This window comes from Sipha flava, unplaced genomic scaffold (assembly GCF_003268045.1).
Source record: "Sipha flava isolate LNK unplaced genomic scaffold, YSA_version1 133_pilon_pilon, whole genome shotgun sequence".
Classification (NCBI taxonomy): domain Eukaryota; kingdom Metazoa; phylum Arthropoda; class Insecta; order Hemiptera; family Aphididae; genus Sipha; species Sipha flava.
In genome coordinates this window covers 849,744-869,079 of record NW_020271759.1, presented here as the reverse complement: position 1 = coordinate 869,079, position 19,336 = coordinate 849,744, and the positions used below count along the sequence as shown (strand labels likewise).

Here is a 19,336-nt window from a genome sequence, read left to right as displayed (position 1 = left end):
CGGTTATTATATCGCTGAAGCGTATCTCGCGGTAACAACGATGAAATGTCCAATGCACAATAACACCGGGCATACGACATACTTTTCGGGAGACACGAAAAACCGAATAATTAAATGTATATTGGGCGCGTGAACAGTTTGAAAACATACTCGAGTTCTTCACACGTATAACTAACTATACACGCGTATGTGTAACGTTTTTCTTAATACCGGGCATCTTAATTTATACGTTATTAGCTCGTGTAGCGGACGGGAGTTATCGCATGAAAATGTAGACGACATCGGAAAATGTGAAAAAAAAATATAAATACGAATTTACGTGAAGAAAAAAACCAAGATACTCGGTTAATGTTTCACCGGTCACTCAAGTTATTACGGTCGGGCGAGGGGTGGCGGATAATGAAAATGTCGCAGCAAGGTCTCACCGACTTCCCTCGACGATGAGCGCTATGGACAGCCGTATGCGCTTGCGCAGGAACACGATTATCAAAAGCAACACGACGAATGCAATGGACGACACGACCGTAAACACCAACCAGGTGGACTTTGTGTTCAGTTTCTCGTTCACGTAGTTGGTCCAGCTTTGCCGGCCGCCGGTCAAAAGGTCCGTCGGAATCTCATCCTCACCGCCCGTCGTCGATGAATCCGCGTCGCTGTCGAACGAGACGTACCTCGTGTACGACTCGTAACTACCTGCAGCACATGATCAAATCGTACGTCGATTAAACCGGTCAACGGGACAAAGGTCTATCATCAATAATCATCAATCAATAGTAATCATCGAAAATTAAAATTAAATTCTTCGACCCGGGTGATCAGTATGTACCGTCCCCGCGAACACTGTGTTCTTAACAGGCATGGTTCAAGGGATAGGCAATATAAGCCCGCACCTAGAGCAGCATTTAACATTTTTATATGGATAATTTTTTAAAATATATTACATTTCCTAGTACTTACTCATATCAAATTGTGTGCAGTAAAAAATAAAACTCAAAAAGCTGTTTTGAATTATTTAAATAAGTAGTGGTTTAATTGTCTACAAACGTATTAATCTAATAAATTGTTAACTTTACATAAATAAGTATAATGAACTCAGTATTAAGTCTATTTTAGTATTGTTTATGTAAAAATAATATTTGATGTAGTATTTACACGCAAGGGGTGGCGAAACTTAAGTTAACTTAAGTAAACGTTTGAGCAGGGTCTGGTTCTAAACATCATCCGATAAAAACGTACTGCGCTTCACTCAATGATTTTCCATCACTGATGTTGTACATAGTTGTCGACGGATAAATAATACTTTCACCAACGTAATATCTCAATGCAAATATATCGCATATATTTGTCGCAACTACATCCGCAATAGATACAAACATTTGTCTTGAGTTATACGCATGTAAAATGTTAAGTTTTTAGTAATTATTATAATGTGTTTATTTCATTCGTAATCATCGTACTATATTTTAAACTTTTTTTTTTCTCACCAATTAAAAAACGATTTTGCATATTTATAGAAATTGTTATTGACGTTATTATTCCAACCGGTCATTATTCTATCAAACATCTTTTTTAATCGTTTACATAATATAAATTAACATGCAATATTTTTTATACTTATTTGACTCTTTATTTTTAGGAAATGGCTTTTATTGTTGATTAAACATTAAGAAATAAATCGATGTTTCGTTTAATATACCATTAAATATTATATTATTTGTGAAAAATTAAATTTCAAGAATCGGAAATATTTGTCCACAAGATACAATAAATGGAGTACAAGCGCTATTGAATTTTAGTTTACTACGTTTCTAGGGGAATTAAAACATTTTTTTAAGGAGTTTTTTTGGGTTTTATGAGGTATTTAGTTCTAAGCTCTAGTTTCAATATAATATGTAACGAAAACAGAACGTACCGAAACCCAACAAACCCACGATAGCCAGCAACGACAGCCAGATCATTATCCAGCTGAACCATCTCAATAGAAGAATATAGGTGAGACTGAACAGTATGGCGATGAGCAGACCACCGATAATGTACCGGTAATTATTGATCAGATCGTCGGCTATCAGTTTGCTGTTCTATAAATTTACAAAAACATAAATAAAAATACAGTCGAGTCGCGATAACTCGAAGTTGAAGGGGGATAAAAATACACTTCGAGATACGTATTATTCGAAATACCTAACTCGAATTTATCAAAATTAAATCAAAACTTCGAGTTATGTAATGAAATATAATAAAATATAAAAATTATAAAAATTTATGACAAATATATGTAAATAAATGTTATACAAAAACTAAAATAGATAAAATGGTATTATAAGTATATGTACATATTATGTATTATTTATTAGACACAGTAGAAAAATAATTTGTAATTAATTTTTGGGTATTAATTGTATCACATGCACTTTGTCAGCTATAGTTTTTTTTTTTTTTTTTTTATATATTTAAGTAATTTACAATCTATACAACGTTATGTACAATGGGTAAATTTGATAGTTAATATAATGTAAAATAACAGAATTTAACATTTAAGGGCAGGCACTCAGCAGCACCACCCGACCGAGAACATTTTGATGTCGTGGTTTTTTTTTTTTTTTATTTTAGTAGGTCTCTAGGCCACTGTCTTTTGAGTCTTCTACGTACATTGCCAAGAAGTGAGGTGGAAGAAAGTTGCTTTATTAATGGATTACTGTGAGAGTTTAAGTTGGAGTGAAATTTAGAGTAATGTGCTTTTGCTAATTGATTAAGTGTAGGAGTTTTTAGGTCTTTGTGAAGATTATTGTTTGTGGAATACCAAGGAGAGGATGTTATTAATCGTAGGCAGATAGATTGAAAAGCTTGAAGCGTGTTGGTGTTAGAGGGCTTTGCAGAGCCCATAACTGTATACCATATGTCCAAGCTGGTCGAATTATTGATTTGTATATAGTAAGTTTATTGGAAAGGGAAAGTTTGGATTTTAAGAGTGGTCTAAGGATATGAAGTCTAGAGTTAACAGTTTTGCGTTTAAGTTTGATGTGTGGGCTCCAGGTTAAGCGTTTGTCGAGAGTTAGCCCAAGGTATTTGACTTCGTTTGCCTTAGGAATTGTTATATTGTTTAACGTGACAGGTGGAGAATCGAGATTACGTAGTGAAAAAGTTACTTGAACAGATTTAGTTTCGTTTATTTTGATTTTCCATCTGTTTGCCCACAAGCTGATCATATTTAAATGGTTTTGAATCATTTCACTGGCTGTGACGTGGCTTTCGTGGGAGGCAGTTATTAGCGTGTCATCAGCGTATGTGCCTAAAGATGTATAAAATGTCTTGGGTATGTCATGAGTGAAAATCGAGTTAAGGAATGTAGCGATGTCGCTTCCTTGTGGGACTCCAGCTCTAATAGTATAACGGATTGAGTAGGTGTTGTTTAAGCGAACAGTAAAGAAACGATTTGACAGATATGATTTTATCAAGAGGAAAAGAGGGGCGGGTAAGAACTTTTTAAGTTTGTACATTAGTCCGTCGTGCTAAATCCGATCAAAGGCTTTCAGCTATAGTTAAATGATTTAATTTTCGTTTTTGAGACATGTTTAAAAACATACGAAAATACGCACAATAGACACGACTGATAGACACATACTAACCATACATTGTATGTACATACTTACTGTTATTGTGCATGCGCTAATAATCAGTTTCTATCGACTCATTTTATCTTAAAGTAGATAAAACAAAATATTACGAAATATCCAGATACCCAGATATATATATAATATGCTTCGTATAGCTATTCATTATAATTTTATATTCGAGTTAACAAGACTTATAATACATTGAGTGTTATGAGAATCTCTTGGGGAATAAAATAAAAATCGAGTTGTCAAGTTTTTCAAGTTATCGCGACCCGACTGTACTTAATTATTGTGGTCACTATAATGTTATGCTAAACTCAGACGATCCTGCGTGTATGTAAATTCATGCACATGTGTACAATTGCAATTGTTAACGAACTGAACAAGAGCAAATCTCATAACACTAATATTACACACTATTACCAGTTGACATTTCGACATTTTGTACATGTTGTTGATTATTATATACAACCATATCTTCAGAACAAGTGAAATTTATATCTAAAATATCACACAAAGTTATCAAAATATCTTAACTACAGATCTCTACTCTTTGCTGAGCTGAACAAAATAACATCTTATCTGAGATAAGTTAGAGAAAGACCAAACGTCTCAACAGGTGATTTTCACATTGATTAATAAATTGTTTTGGGATTGACGGAGAACATGTTACACGGTAAAAAGAGTATTTCTGTTCAACAATAATATGCGTTTCGCAATAGTGTCGAGTTCTTATCAACGGTTTCGATTTCAATATCAAAAATATTACTTCTTTCGAATCTTTCAACCACTCGACCATAGTGGTGCCGTCGATCACGTTGCTCAGTACGATATTGTTGGTCTTCATGAAGGCCTTCAAACTTTCGGTGTCACTGAGCGTAGGAACACAGTAATTCAACACTGAAACCGCAGTTACAATCAAATCAACGGAAACATGTCAAGTAGTATTATATGTGACAGTTATATGATGTATACTTACGCGATGTGCTCTTGATATAGTATTTGGTACACAGGTTAGACGAAGTAAAGTTTTTCAGCTTTTCCACTGAGTTGACTAATTTGTTGAGATCGGGCGAGACGCATATAAGCGATTTCTGGACGGCTGGCCAGTCGATCTGCGACTGTTTGCCATCTAACACTTCTTTCACGGACCAGTCCGCGTCCGGACACCTGTCCACGCAAACCTGGTACATAAGCGAAAAACATTGTATTATATTATCATACAATCATACAAACTATATTTAACGGTCGATGGTTCTTTTCCTAAACATTATACGTCCTATGAATATGCATTACTTTGATGACAAAGAGAATTTTAGCTTACCATTTAACCCCTTATAGGAATTTTTATTGTCATTGAATATAGGTAAAAACATTCACAGCGGCAGAACCGCTTTTCGTATTTTTTACATTATGCGTTCAGTTTTCCGAATTAATTTCACTTTTAAATTTGTCATTAATGATTATTATAACATTTCCAGATACATACATACATTATATATATATATATATATACATTTTAACGATAAAAAACCTGGTGATGTACGTATTAATATTAAAATATTAACTATATTATTATGTTATTATATTATTTACCAGTCAATATATAGTGATTATAAAACACTGTTCATTTTAACTAGAGAACTAGTCTAAAAAACTACAAACATACAAACACCGGATGGTCAAGTTCCTATACATAAGTTAATATGATAAGAATATAAAGCTCAGTAATAAATATTCGTTGAAAATCGTAGTCCGACTTACGGAGGGGGGGGGGGGGGGGAAAAAAATACCTGAGGCGTTTGACATCCGTGGACGAAAATCATCAGTGATGTGCATTCGGTAATGTCGAAGAAGAACAGGAACGGTTTGTCGGTCACATTCTTGTTGTAACCGCATACCTGACCAGCAGAATCCGACGGATTCACGAGTACTTGTTGATCAGAGTTCTGATAAGCTGAAAAATCAAGCCAATAATAATCAATAATTATTATATTGCATTATATATTGCACCTATGTGGCAATTATGTGTACAATATTATATGGAATACAATAATGTTGTTGTGGTGTTTACATATTTACATGCGGCTACTGTTAAACGGACATATTACGCGTTGCATTATTTTGTGATAATATTCCGGTAAAATCCGATAATTTATTTTTATTGAGTTATGATGTAGTCATATAGGTAATTGTATACGTACCATAGTTGGCCAACACAATCCAACAGACTATGAACACGCTGAAACCGATGAAGCACAAGCAATCCGTGCACGATCTTTTCTCCAAGGGTTTCTTCTTGTTCGGACTATAGCTGTCTGAACGATGAAAACACAATAATTAATTAAAATGTTTCACACAGAAGTATAAAATAATGCGTGAATACACTGAAAATATTAATCAATTACTTATCTTAATCGCAATTAAAATATAGTACGTGGTATATTATGTGTAAATATGTATGTACATGAACTGATTATAATATTTTTGAAATCAACAGTATTTTTAATTTCAACTTTCACGATAATTTTCATAATAAGAAAACTATTCGTGTTAGTTTCATAAAACACTACTAATATATTATGTATTAAGTGAAAAATAATATATTATACATCACTCACTGCAATCCATTTTTTTGATTGTCCAACGCTGTTGTTGATCTCTAGGCCTATACAGTTATTTAATATTCTTCGACATGTTTTAAGAGACTTGAGGAGTTTTAGTCGAATGTCCTGCAATCACACAAAAACGAAAAACTTTAGTACCGCAGATAGAGTTTTTTTCTTTTAATAAAAATATATTATTACTATCTCTTTACATAAAAAAATAACTAAGAACAATGATGACTGATGATAAAATTGACGCGTAAACATATGATTTCGGATAATAATACATTAATATGAAATAAATAAACATAAATTATTAACAATACTATATTGAATAGGTTAAAACAAGTATTATAAAACTCACCTAAGTAAAATTATTTTTGTTAGCGAGACTTAAATAATTAATACAATACGTATAAAAAATAAGTATTATTACGGTCGTAAAATGACGAAGAACTATTAAAAACGAATGCTGCTGCGAGGTTATACCTACATGTAATACTCATCGAATTTTGAATTTAATATATAACGGATATATACATATAATGAATAGGTAATATTATTATTAAATCTCGTATTGTGCGCAGACGGTATACACGAATAAATTTAGATATGTGTATAAAAGTCTAATTAGATCGAATAAATTATGAGATTGAAAAAAAATTACAATAATGTCTCATTAATTAAAAAAATTAATTATGTATTTTAATTGTGTAACCAGAAATTTATATTTTATATCATCAAAAGGCCAACGTTTCAATTCACACGTATGATAAGTTCAACGTACTTGTTATTAATATTGTATAATTACATGTTGTTATGATATTTTTAAAAAGTATTACAAAAAAGAAAGAAAAGTGTAACGCAATAGTTAAATCGATTTTTTTTTATCTCTATACTGTTGATTTATTATATTATGTCGTTACACTAAGTAAAACTAATGATTCTGATTGTTTTGATGGTTCTTATTAATTTTCAACAGTTTTTTTTTGGTTTACCCGAACAGTCAACCTAAAAACGAATTAATTTTTCATGCACTACATCAGACTCTGATATTTAAACGTTTATCTATAAATTCCTTAATAATTATTATTAAATAAATCAATTTCTACATCATCCAAATGTCAATAGTCAATAAGATTATTATTGGAAAAAAAAAAATTAATTTAATAGTATTTATTAAAATACACAGACCAATGTTAAGACTTTGAAGATTACCATTCCTGAGTAAAATTAGATGAAAATAAACGATTTATTTTCAAATGATCAAAGCACATATACCTATAGAGAGTTGCAAATTAGAACAACTAAGATTTTATCAAACCACCGTGTATTCATCAAGAATTGAAAACTGTTTGGCCGTTGGTAAATTATATTTTGTATCTCAAGCTAGACTAATAATATTTAAATAAATAAATAAATGCATAGCCTGGAGCAAACTGGATAGAACTTTCGATCAATTAATAACTGATCAATACAATGCAATTTGTAAATTAATAGTCAGTTATAAATTATATAGAATTTAAAAAAAAAAAATGTATTTATTTATTTATTTTCACACATAAACTATTTGTTTAATTTACGAGTATTAACCATTTACTAATTTATTTTTATTTTTTATTATTTAATAATATTTAACAATATTAATTTAATTATCACAACTTTTAACAATTATTTAAAATAAAGCATACACTTATACTAATTATACAGTATATTAATTATAATGTGTAGCATAAGTACGAAAATTGCTAATATATATTATATAAATGCGTGTTTCACAGAAAAATTGGATTGGTCAAAAATCGTTCAGAAAATACGAAAGAAGAAAATTTTTTATTAATAAAACCATATATAAGAGATAGGTACGCAATATAACTATAATAATATCAATAATGACTTGCACTTATTATTATATTTACATTTAATTAAAAAATAATTCTGGTTGATTCATAGTTGTTGGCTGTTCATGTTTTTTTATATATTCCAACTCTAAATGATTTAATTTTTGTAGACCGTAAACGATTGACGAGGTATACGGTACTTTTTATTATTATTATTAAATAATATTTTTTGTTGTTTAATAGTTTAAAACTTATGTTATAATTTTTATAACTGCAAATAACAGCCTAAAAAAAAATTGGTTGACACTTTACAGTCAAAAAAATATACAGGGACTGATGAATGATTTTGCTGTATAGGTCTTTTAGAATTGAAACCAAGGTATCATTAATTTTGAAAAAATGGATCTAAGTGAAAGAAATAGAAAGGATCAGTTTATATTTCTAAAGATTTTTAATATAGGCAGTAATAAGACTAAATATTTTTAATAAAGTAAGTTATACTTTTTATTGAAAATGTCAAGTGTTTATAACTAACTCAAATGTCGTTAAAATATTTCGAAAGTTATGAAATGTCTCTAAAATGCCATTATTCTGTATTATATATCAATAGAATTGTGCGTGACAAAATATTAGACGGTTTTAAGTTTAAAACTCATTTTCGATTAAAGTTTGTTGCAATTTTTTTTTTTTTTTGTTTTTCTCATTCAATTAGTAAAATGTTAAGAAATCAAAGAAATCAAAAAATGACTCCCCTCCTAGTACGAATTTATTTCCTGTTAGAAACCATCCATAATTGTGATATTGAGAGCAATCCTCCTGTTCAAAATCGTGTAGTCACAAAAGATACCGTAGCTAAAACTATTTTTTTATTTCAATAAGATAATTACGTGTACATTTAAACGATATCATTACATTATCATTTGATACAAATCTAAAAAACACGCATTTAGTAAGCAAATATTAAATATAATATGGTGTACAATTAGACATAGAAATCTTCGAGCTTAAGAGGTCACGACTTATTGATAGGACGTAATAGTATTATTATTCTGTGGATAGTTAAGTTTTTTTTGTGAACTTTTTGTTCTTAAACAGTATAATTTTTAAATAATAATATAACAATTATGATATGAATGTAGAATGTATGAATGCTTCATCGAATTTATTGATAAAGAAAATGGAACGACTCTTTGCAATATTTAATGGGTTATTCATAAGAACCTAAAAGTATCGTTCTGATGTGTAATAATAAAACGATTAGCGATTTAATGATAAAAAATACACATTTTATATCATTATACCATATATACCACGTTAGACTGTGTATTTATTGAGAGACAAAGAAGCGCACGATAAAATATATTGTAATTTTGGTTTTAATAAGTTGACCCAATACGAGTAATTAGTTTGAACGAAACAATTTGTAAAATTATACGTGTTACTCGAAAATTAATAGCTAACAAATAAAACGTAATTATTAAAATATCCGGAACGGGTCGGAATTATATATTGGGGCCAACTAGTAATCTAGTCCAGTTGACAATATTTCGTTGAATAAAAATATAATTTAATATTGTTGTCTTACGTGTATCGAGTCAATTTTAATGATTATGTTCGAATAGTTCAGAGCAAACCACAATGAATTTAATATTTGCCCAATATATTTCTAAAGTATATCCTCAATAATTGGACTTCTTTCAATCGCCAATATTTATAAAGAATTACTAAAAATGGGGACAGTATTTTAGCAGTGTTATAATATTCATTTTTAACTAAGGAAAACTACTGAAAACACTTTATTTGATTTACAATGATGCTTTTTTAGGTACATTATTTTATGGAAATCACTTTTATAATAAATAAATTTAACATGAATATTTTATCCAGTAAATTGAAATTAAAAATTTACTTTTTTTTTTTAATAGTAAATTTACAATCTATACATAAATATTTAAATATATGTTCAATTAGTAAAATATTTGAATTTTGAATTTATAAGATCTATACATTACATGAGTTCTTTTTTTAAGAAGTAGCACCTCTGAATTTGTTAATATATATAATTACTTCTTTATGTATATGGTAATTTATTTATTTTTTTTTTTTTACTGGTTTAGGAAGTCTCTTGGCCAATTTCTTTTTAATTTTTTAGTGGGATTTCCAGGAATTGTTAGGGAGGATATTTGAGAAATAAGTGGATTTTTTTTATGAAATTTGTTAAAGAATTTATGAACAAGATTTTTTGGAGTTTGAATATTTGGTTATTTATGCAAGTTTTAATTAGTGACGTACCATGGACAACTAGTAATTAATCGTAAATGAATTGACTGAAAGGCTTCAAGTGGTTTTATATTTGATGGTTTAGTTTGTCCCATATTTGTATGCCATATGTCCAAATGGGAGTTAAAATGGTTTTATAGATGAGTATTTTATTTTTGAGACTGAGTTTTGATTTTAAAATTGGGCGGAGGAGGTGAACTTGAATAGTCAAAACGTAAAAATAAAGTATTAAAAATCCTTTTTATCAATAAATTAAAACTACATACCTATTTACAGCAGTTATAAATTTATTAATTTCAAATTATGATAAATATTTAAAAATATTTGAATTTGAATTTTATTACATTATTTTCCTGTAACAAAAAATATTTAAAAAAAACCAAATAAAAAAATATTTTGATAAGATACATATTTTAGATTTTGAATAGAATTCGAAATAAATGAAATAATAAATCATTTTATTCAAAATCGATTGTAATCGAAGGTTGATGTAACATATAAATTACCTACCTATAAAACATCTTTAAAAATAATCAAATCATCATTATTCATGAAAACAATTAAACTATATTTTAAATTCAAAACCTTCGTAAAACATATTATATCTTGAATTATATATTACATATTATATCTATTATGTCTTGCAAATCTTACAATTTTTTTTTTTGCATGTTGAGTAAAATTCCCTCAAAATCTTATACAAAAAAACATTATAATATTCCTTTAACCGATTTTGTTCGACCGTCTTTGGAATTCAAATGACGTTGCATCGTTGATGAATGTAATATTATAATCTATATACTTGCATTAATTTTTAATATTATACATGTTATAATTCAACACGTTTCCCTCGAATTTGTTTTTACCAGTTAAATGACTTTTATATAATGTCGGAAACGACGAAAATAAAAAATTTAAGAGCTCAATATACATAATTACAGGAACGGATCGCGTTTCATAAGTCTTATTACAAGAATTCGTTGTAATAACAAATGTATTGTGTGCATGTATAGACGCTCGGCTTATTAATTTTGCGTGGATGTGGATGACCACCACGCTGCAGTCGCCGACTCAACATACCGACATTTCATTAGATTCAATCAACAGACGCGGCCCAAGAAAAATAACTACTTCCGTTGAAGAGTAAATTTGTTTTCACACCGTGTGCCGCATACCGAAAACAATTGCAATCATTCCGTATAGATTTTTTATGTATTTTTAAATTCATAATTATAACCTAAACTTCTCTTACAATACTAATGACAATATGAATTTTTTAAAAGGTAACGCTTATAACTTAACCCTACAAATGTAATATTATGATTTTGAGAGTATTTTTTTATACTCTTATACTTTTTATAATAATATATTTTTTTTATTTTGAATTTTGTAATATTGTAAACTTAGTTTTTATTTTTTCGCTTTTTTTTTTCCATATAATGGCCTATGATCGTTAACATTTAGTCAGTATACACAAACAGGATCAATTATGCGTAATCAGGGTTTCAATATTATAATATGCTGAGCGGCACTGTGCGATGTACGTTTTTATTAATTTTTTCAAATTAAAGAAAATTCACTTAATTTTTATAATATAATAGTTAAAACAGTAAACAAATACATAAGATGTATGAATAGCAGAAAACGAGTTAAAAAAAAAATAGAAAAATAAATTTGATTTTAAACATTTTTCACCCTAAACAAATTATTATACCCGTGTACATATATAGTAGAAATTAATGAAGAAAAAAACGAAAAAACGAAAAAAATACTACAACACATAAGTCAAGAGCTAATATGAAATTTAAAAATTCGAATGGCTTACTGATGTGTGATAATACGTGTATAAAAATTTTAATTGTACTAAAACTTTTATTCAAGTTATTGGTATTTGTTGAAGTAGTTAAGACATGCATTAACTTGAATATGAAACCTGCAGATGAATATATAAGATTTGTAATGCAATATATTTGTGGATCTAAAATGAATTGGTGTTGTGACCTATAAAATTAAAATCATTATATTTTCCCCTCTCTTATATTTTTATTGAATTTCTTTTTTTTCTTCTTCCTTTTAACTTTACTAAAAGTTAATTCCTGTCCTTAAGTGTCTATAATGGAAAGCTCCTAATATCTCGTCACTCAAGCCATATAGGTGTACCACCATCACATACACCTATTGTAAATTAATAATAACAGATTGTGTATTTCTTAATAAATGTTAACATAGTATATATATATATATATATATCTGTGGACTCATAAAATTTGTCTAGGATGGACTTTCTTGACTTTTTTATTTTTATTTAGTAATTAATTAATCCATACATAAATTAGTACAATACAAGTAATAATGAACATGAATTTTATATATCAAGACGTGTTCGTCGATTAAAAAAGCCTGCACCTGCAGCGAAAGCAATTTGGCTTGATTTTATAAAGTTTTAGTAAGATTTACAATTACAGATTATTATTATAGTTACTTTGAATATAATTCGATTGTATAGGTGCGTTCGAGTTTTCCTGGATTACCAAGAACCAGGAACCATCGTTTTCAGAACGAAATTTCTTTTGAATTTTTGCGATTTTGTTTTAAACTGTTTTCACTGCATACAAATACAACAGACTAAAAATACGTACCTTTAAAATGCGTTAGTACAGAAGCCTTTATTATACATGCAGCGAAATATTAACTCGCACTCGCCGTCAATTGATTAATTTAACGAACACGCCATTACCAATAAAACGAACCGACAAGAAAAAGCAAACGTCATCGTAGCATAACCTGCTGACACTGACGGCCTGATATAATTTGTTGATCTCAGTATATAAATTAAATGACAAATATAACGGAACTATATACTAGGATATACATATTAATAATATATATCAATGTGCACCTAGTAGTTCGTTAATTGTTTTTATATAGGTACGGTTACAAACAATCATCGGAGTTGTCGTTGGTGGCAATTCAAATAATAATATTCAAGCATAAATACATAGGTATAAGGATATATATAAAATATATAAGTAGTATATGTAAGTGTATATATTTAGGAACCATCGCAGGATGTATCACCACTATTGTATTCTCGATAGTTAATTTAAAGAGTGGATACTAGGATTTTGTACTGGAGGAGTTGTGGATCATAACAAATCTGTCATTTAATTATCATGCTGGATAAATAATTGATTTACTCGAAAAAAAAAACTTTTATTCATTTATTATTATCATAAATTGTCATTGAGAGAAGTGAGACTTTTTATATATAGTGCGCGACAAAACACTGATTTTATGTCGCTATGCCCATGTACCTATGCGTAATTCAATTTATACGATAAATAAATACTATTAGTCACGAATCGCGCATGTAGCGTGTTGAAAGTTATGAAGCACACACTTGATTACTTTCTTATTACACACCTGATTCCCACTTATATTACTAATTGATTGGAATTTTAGAAATCTCATTTGATTTTTATTTATATTATTTTTTTTGGATCAAAAACAATCGGTTTATGTAAAGTCGTACAAAACACATACAACTGATGTACGTCTCAACACGAGATGTCCCATATGTTAATAGAGTCGAAAGTGATCGTCATGATGTATAGACGTTTTAACTGTACAATCCATAATAGCAATCGGCCGTAATATAGGAGACACGGACGTCAATTGGGTGGGTTTTGAAGGAGAAAATATACTTGTAGGCATCGGTGCGAATAATTTTTGAACGGCTGTCGACTGATAAAAAAAAACCAACGTAAAACCTATGAATAGTGTTTTCGATTAAAATCTATGGTGATTAATGAAAATAGTAATTGTGCTTTCTCATCCAAGTGGTTATAGTTAAATCAAACAGTGTTCTTGGTACGTCTACAATACCAACTTGTACTTAACTATATACAAAACTTCCGTCATTGCAATGGTGTATCGCATCGATCGCATAGTGTATTTAGAAATGGCGCGTGACTGATTCTTAAAAACAATATTATGCCCTACTCCTCGGGCAGTGGTGACGGTTGTAGGCAACTAATACACTTTTAAATACTCCAATGGTAAGAGGTAAATACGATGACATACGGCAAAAGAAACACTAAGCAAAACGTATTTTCAATATTAAACCGGTAGAGAAAATTGTGTGGCAACAAGGGAGGAACACTTCATTTATAATGATATTTTGTTGATTGGAAATTAATTCCGAATACAATAATTAATGATCGATAATACAACAAAACTACCATGCAATTATAAAATATTATCATACACTCTGAAAAAATAACAATATACAATTACATATTTTAAATAAAACTATACACTCCAAGAGTGGATTAAGAGAAGGGAAAGTATCGGGGCAATCGTTCCACCGTTCTCTAAGAAAAAAAAATCCAGCCTTACCCAATAGTATAAATAGGGCAATGAGTTATATTAAATCTTGGTCTGAAACTGCCCCTGTTACATATTTCGATACAAAATGTAATATGGTTTAAATTTTACTGATCACTAAGAGAGATGGATCCGAGATGTTCAATCCGTTGCGGACAGACAGTTATATTTCGTTAACCAAATGATTTATGTGAATCCGGACGTTGGAGCCGAAACGTCTCGAAAGAATAATAAAAACAGAACAGCGTCGAGTCCGAATTAAAAGCGTATTATTTCATAATAGTATTACTATATGATCTTTGGCACAGTTGAAGCCAATATAAATAACAGTGAATAATTCGGAGTTCGAGAGTTTGAGTCGTAAGAAAATAAACAATCAACATTTTGATGATATATTAATGCAACGAAGAACTATATCACTTATAATTTATATATTGATACGAAAAACTACTGACCGTAAAATATGCCTTTTTAAAATCGTTTAAAAATGACTGTAAGACCAGTTGTATTATTTGAGGGAGAGAAAAGTGGGCATTTGTTCCTATCTGATAAGAGATCAACAGGTATTTGTAATTTAGCCATAAACCATTCTTAATAAAAAATCATACCTATTTTTAAAATGTTGAGGGTTATAATACTGTGTACTAGATAATTATTGCCACTTTAATAATTAATTATGCTTGATATAAATAGTTGAAATAATAAATCAGTAATAAAAAAATTACTGAATATCTCAAAATCGTACATTTACTAATGACAAACGGATAAATAAATTATATTATTAATAGTTTCACCAGAAAAATAAAAATGTAAAACATTTAGCACTTGAGTACAAAAAATACTGTATGGTTACGTAAACCAATCTTGAATAATCTTTAGTACTCTCGTTAAATTTGAATTGTTGTTTTTAAATTGAAAGCTACGTATTCACTATTAATTGAAAATTGAATGCATTTTTCTTCCAATTGAAACATTTATTACTTTTAGGATCATTGTAGTGATATATACAATGGGGGGGGGGGGGGGGGGGGACAAGTTCCCCTAGGGGTTTTGATAAATTTTATAAAATATTGTTCCTTAGTGCGAGGGCGTTAATAACGTAAAAAAAAAAAAATAATGATTTGTTTACAAATGATCCCCCCCTTCCTATACAAAAGTTATTTACCTATACGCCACTGCTAGGCATTAACGCATTATATACACTAAAAATGGGTGGATTAATACATTTTGCGCGTCTGGGCATAGGAACGAGTATGTTTAAACTTCCCTTAGATTCAGAATTTTTTTTTTTTATAAACATAAAATTGTTATACTATAATTTGGTATTTATTAATTCTATGCTCTAATGGAAGGTAAGTGGATTAGTATTAAGCCTTCTTCCCCCCCCCCCCCTAAAAATGTTTCAACCTATGCTCTTGTAACATATACCTCATTTAGTTAGTATTTTAATTACAATTAATTTTATTAAAAGCCATTAGAAAAATAATGGAATAATACATTATTAATCTTTTTATTATAACTACATAAATTAATAAACAATATTAATGTTACAATAAAAATGTAAATTCTTCTTCTTCGGTAATCTCGGCCACTAGGATCATCCCGACATACATTCTTGCCTCCAGTTTTCCCTATCCGGCGGAAAATGTAAATAATTTTATAAAAATAAAAATGTTGTAAACACAATTAAAATTTAAGTTGAATTAATTAATTAAAATTATTGTGTAAAATACTAGGTAAATGACGTAAGTATATTATTTTATTTTTATTATTTACAATATTTTTATTAAATGGCTTCTGTTTAGCGAATTGGTCAATATATTCATCTGGTGAAGTATATTAAAGCAAAACATTTTCAATATTGATAACAGAAAATCAATTTAATTTTTCTTTTGAAATAGTTTTTGACTTTAAATAGGACATTCTTTAAAAAATATGCGCCTTTAAAGACATGCATCCGAGAACATATGCCCTCTGCCCCTTTTGATCCGGCTCTGTCGATATAGTATCTAACATGATACTTACTTCGCAAAAATATATTCATTTTTACACTCATCTGTAGTTGAATATAATTTTTACGAAAAAATATTACACAATTATTTGAGAAAATATAAAATAAATTATCTGTGTATTGTAAATACTATATGGGCGGCATTACTTATAATATTTTATATTTTACGTTAGTTGCGAAATTACTTAAATATGTTAAATTATTAATTAATAATTTTTCTAAATTTTATATTTTTGCTAGATAAGAAAACGGATTTTAGTTTGTTATTGTGTTGACTCATACAGGTCCTATTGTGTTCATCCGATCATTATATTGTAATTTTAAAATACTGATTCACTGAAAACAGAAAAAGAGGTATTTGTAAAACCATCGATAGATTTGCAATTATTCTCCTATATTATTCTACATTATACTAATAAAAACTCTTTGTCATTCTTGATAATTATGATATGGTTAATATTATTGCTCTTCAAACTTGAAGGTAATTATTTCAAGTCAGTGGCGTATCCAGGATTCATTTAACGGGGGTGTTTTAAAATGTAATAGATTTAGAGTAAGTATGGGTTCTGCTCCCCTCTATTTCTTATATCTATAAATACTATGTATTTATATAAACTATTATATTAATAAAAATTATTATATTTATATATACCGATGTTTAGTTAAATTATACTGTAATTAAGTTTGCAATTTGGTGAAATACCATAAAATACAGTTGATGGGAGGTGTTCCAACACCCATATAACCCCCCCCTTAAATACGCCCTTGTTTCAAGTCACAACCGAAGTTTAGAATAATACACCGATCAATTGTTTTGTATTAAATACATTACATATATACACAGTGGCGTATTTAGGATTTTGCTGCCCCGGGTGCACATTTTTTTAATGCCCTTTTCCTCTCACCATTTTTTTTTGTTGTAGCAATTTTTCTTATCCTAAAAAAACTTCAATACATGTGATATGCTAATAATAGTATCATGCAGTATAAAAATCTATCGAGTGTCCTAGAATGTTGAATATCGTAGGTTTTCTTAGTAATACCCATGATAACAAAAAAATTAAAGCCAATTGTAAAATGTATTAATTTATTTTATTATTTTAATTTATTTTCATAATATGTTAAAAATATCATTCAATTAATTTTTTTTCGTCGCGCATTTGATCTTGCAAAATCTTCAATTATTTCATCATAGTTTAATGAATTTGTCAACTGTGATTCAATATTTAGAATCGCCAAAGAGTTTAAACGATTATCATTCATGGAAGATCTAAGGTATGTTTTAACTCTTTTAAGAGTACTAAATGAACGCTCTGCTAAAGTATTTGATGCAGGAACACACAAAAACATTCGCAATGCAATATTAACATATGGGTAAACATCTTGTAAATTATCATCTTTCATGACTTTACATAAATAAAGCACCGATTTTGTGGACACGCTTTCTGGTAAGCCTTTTAAGTAACTACGAAAATGAATACATTCATTCATAAACGATATATCCAGATCTTGAGGATATTGTTTTTGTAACTCTTCAGCTTTTTTGTCTTACTTCTAATACTGACAACTCAGTAATGTTAAACAAAAATCCAAATGAAATATTAATTTTTTCATAAGAGTTTAAACGCTTTCTCAACTCTGTAAGTAAAGAATCTATTATAATAAAAAAAGTATTTATTTCAAATGATTTTTTACCTACGAATGTTGTATCACCTTGAGAAGATTCATCAAAAAGCATTTTTCTTTTTTTTGTACGGGAAACTTTATATTCTATAGTTCCAGTTTTTTCTATGCCAAGTTTTTCATAATGTGAAAAGCTGTTTCTTAAATCCATTATATAATTTATCAATGATTTATATAGGGTTATTACAATATTCAAATCAATATGAATATTCTGCAGTTTCTTACTTATAATATTGAACCTCTCTAAAATATCATTCCATACTGATACCAGAATACCCATTTCTAAGCTTTTCATCTTTTTCAACAGTCCTTTACACTCACATTTAGTTTTAAAATTTTCAGTTGGATTGTTAATGAAAATATTTAAAGCCTTTAAAATTTCATTCCAATTACGTGATAAACTTAAACAAGCCTCATATCTAGCCGCCCATCGGGTATCAGATAATCTTTTAACAGTTACATTATCAGGTTTGGATAAGCATTGATCCAACACGTCCCAACGATAGGTAGATGCGGAAAAAAAAAGGAATAAATATTCTGAAGAAAATTAAAAAATTCAATAGCATACTATCACTATCACGCCGTCAGTCGTCACAGCAGTAATTAACACGTTACTAACATCATGGCCCGCAATATCATGAAAATGTTTGTATGTTCTATGGTGGTAGTACAGTGTTTTTGAACAGCTGATAAGCCGACGACAAACAATAAATTAATTCACGCGCGTTTATTATGAAATGTGAAGATTAATTTCACAAAATAGCTGTTTAATAGTGTTGTCGTGTTGATATAAATAACACGTTTTGTTGATAATGATTTCCCTATAGAAAAAAAAATAACAAACATTTGTATCATTATTTTTACATCTATTTAAAAAAAAAAAAGTTCTCAGTTAAATGTGATGCCCCCAAAAAA

General features: G+C 29.1%; 1 protein-coding gene across 2 annotated transcripts in view; it reads right to left on the bottom strand.

Annotated features, from left to right (window-relative positions):
• Window positions 1–19,336, bottom strand: part of LOC112679255 (CTL-like protein 2) — a 45,200-nt gene that overhangs the window by 8,468 nt on the left and 17,396 nt on the right. For both annotated transcript variants that reach the window (XM_025548980.1, XM_025548981.1), the window contains exons 2-8: window positions 6,236–6,346; window positions 5,819–5,932; window positions 5,408–5,571; window positions 4,594–4,798; window positions 4,384–4,514; window positions 1,913–2,078; window positions 426–693 (exon numbers count right to left, since the gene is read on the bottom strand). In XM_025548980.1, the coding sequence (XP_025404765.1) occupies window positions 426–693; window positions 1,913–2,078; window positions 4,384–4,514; window positions 4,594–4,798; window positions 5,408–5,571; window positions 5,819–5,932; window positions 6,236–6,245 (1,058 nt within the window). In that variant the 5' untranslated portion in view covers window positions 6,246–6,346. The remainder of the gene's footprint in view (window positions 1–425; window positions 694–1,912; window positions 2,079–4,383; window positions 4,515–4,593; window positions 4,799–5,407; window positions 5,572–5,818; window positions 5,933–6,235; window positions 6,347–19,336) is intronic.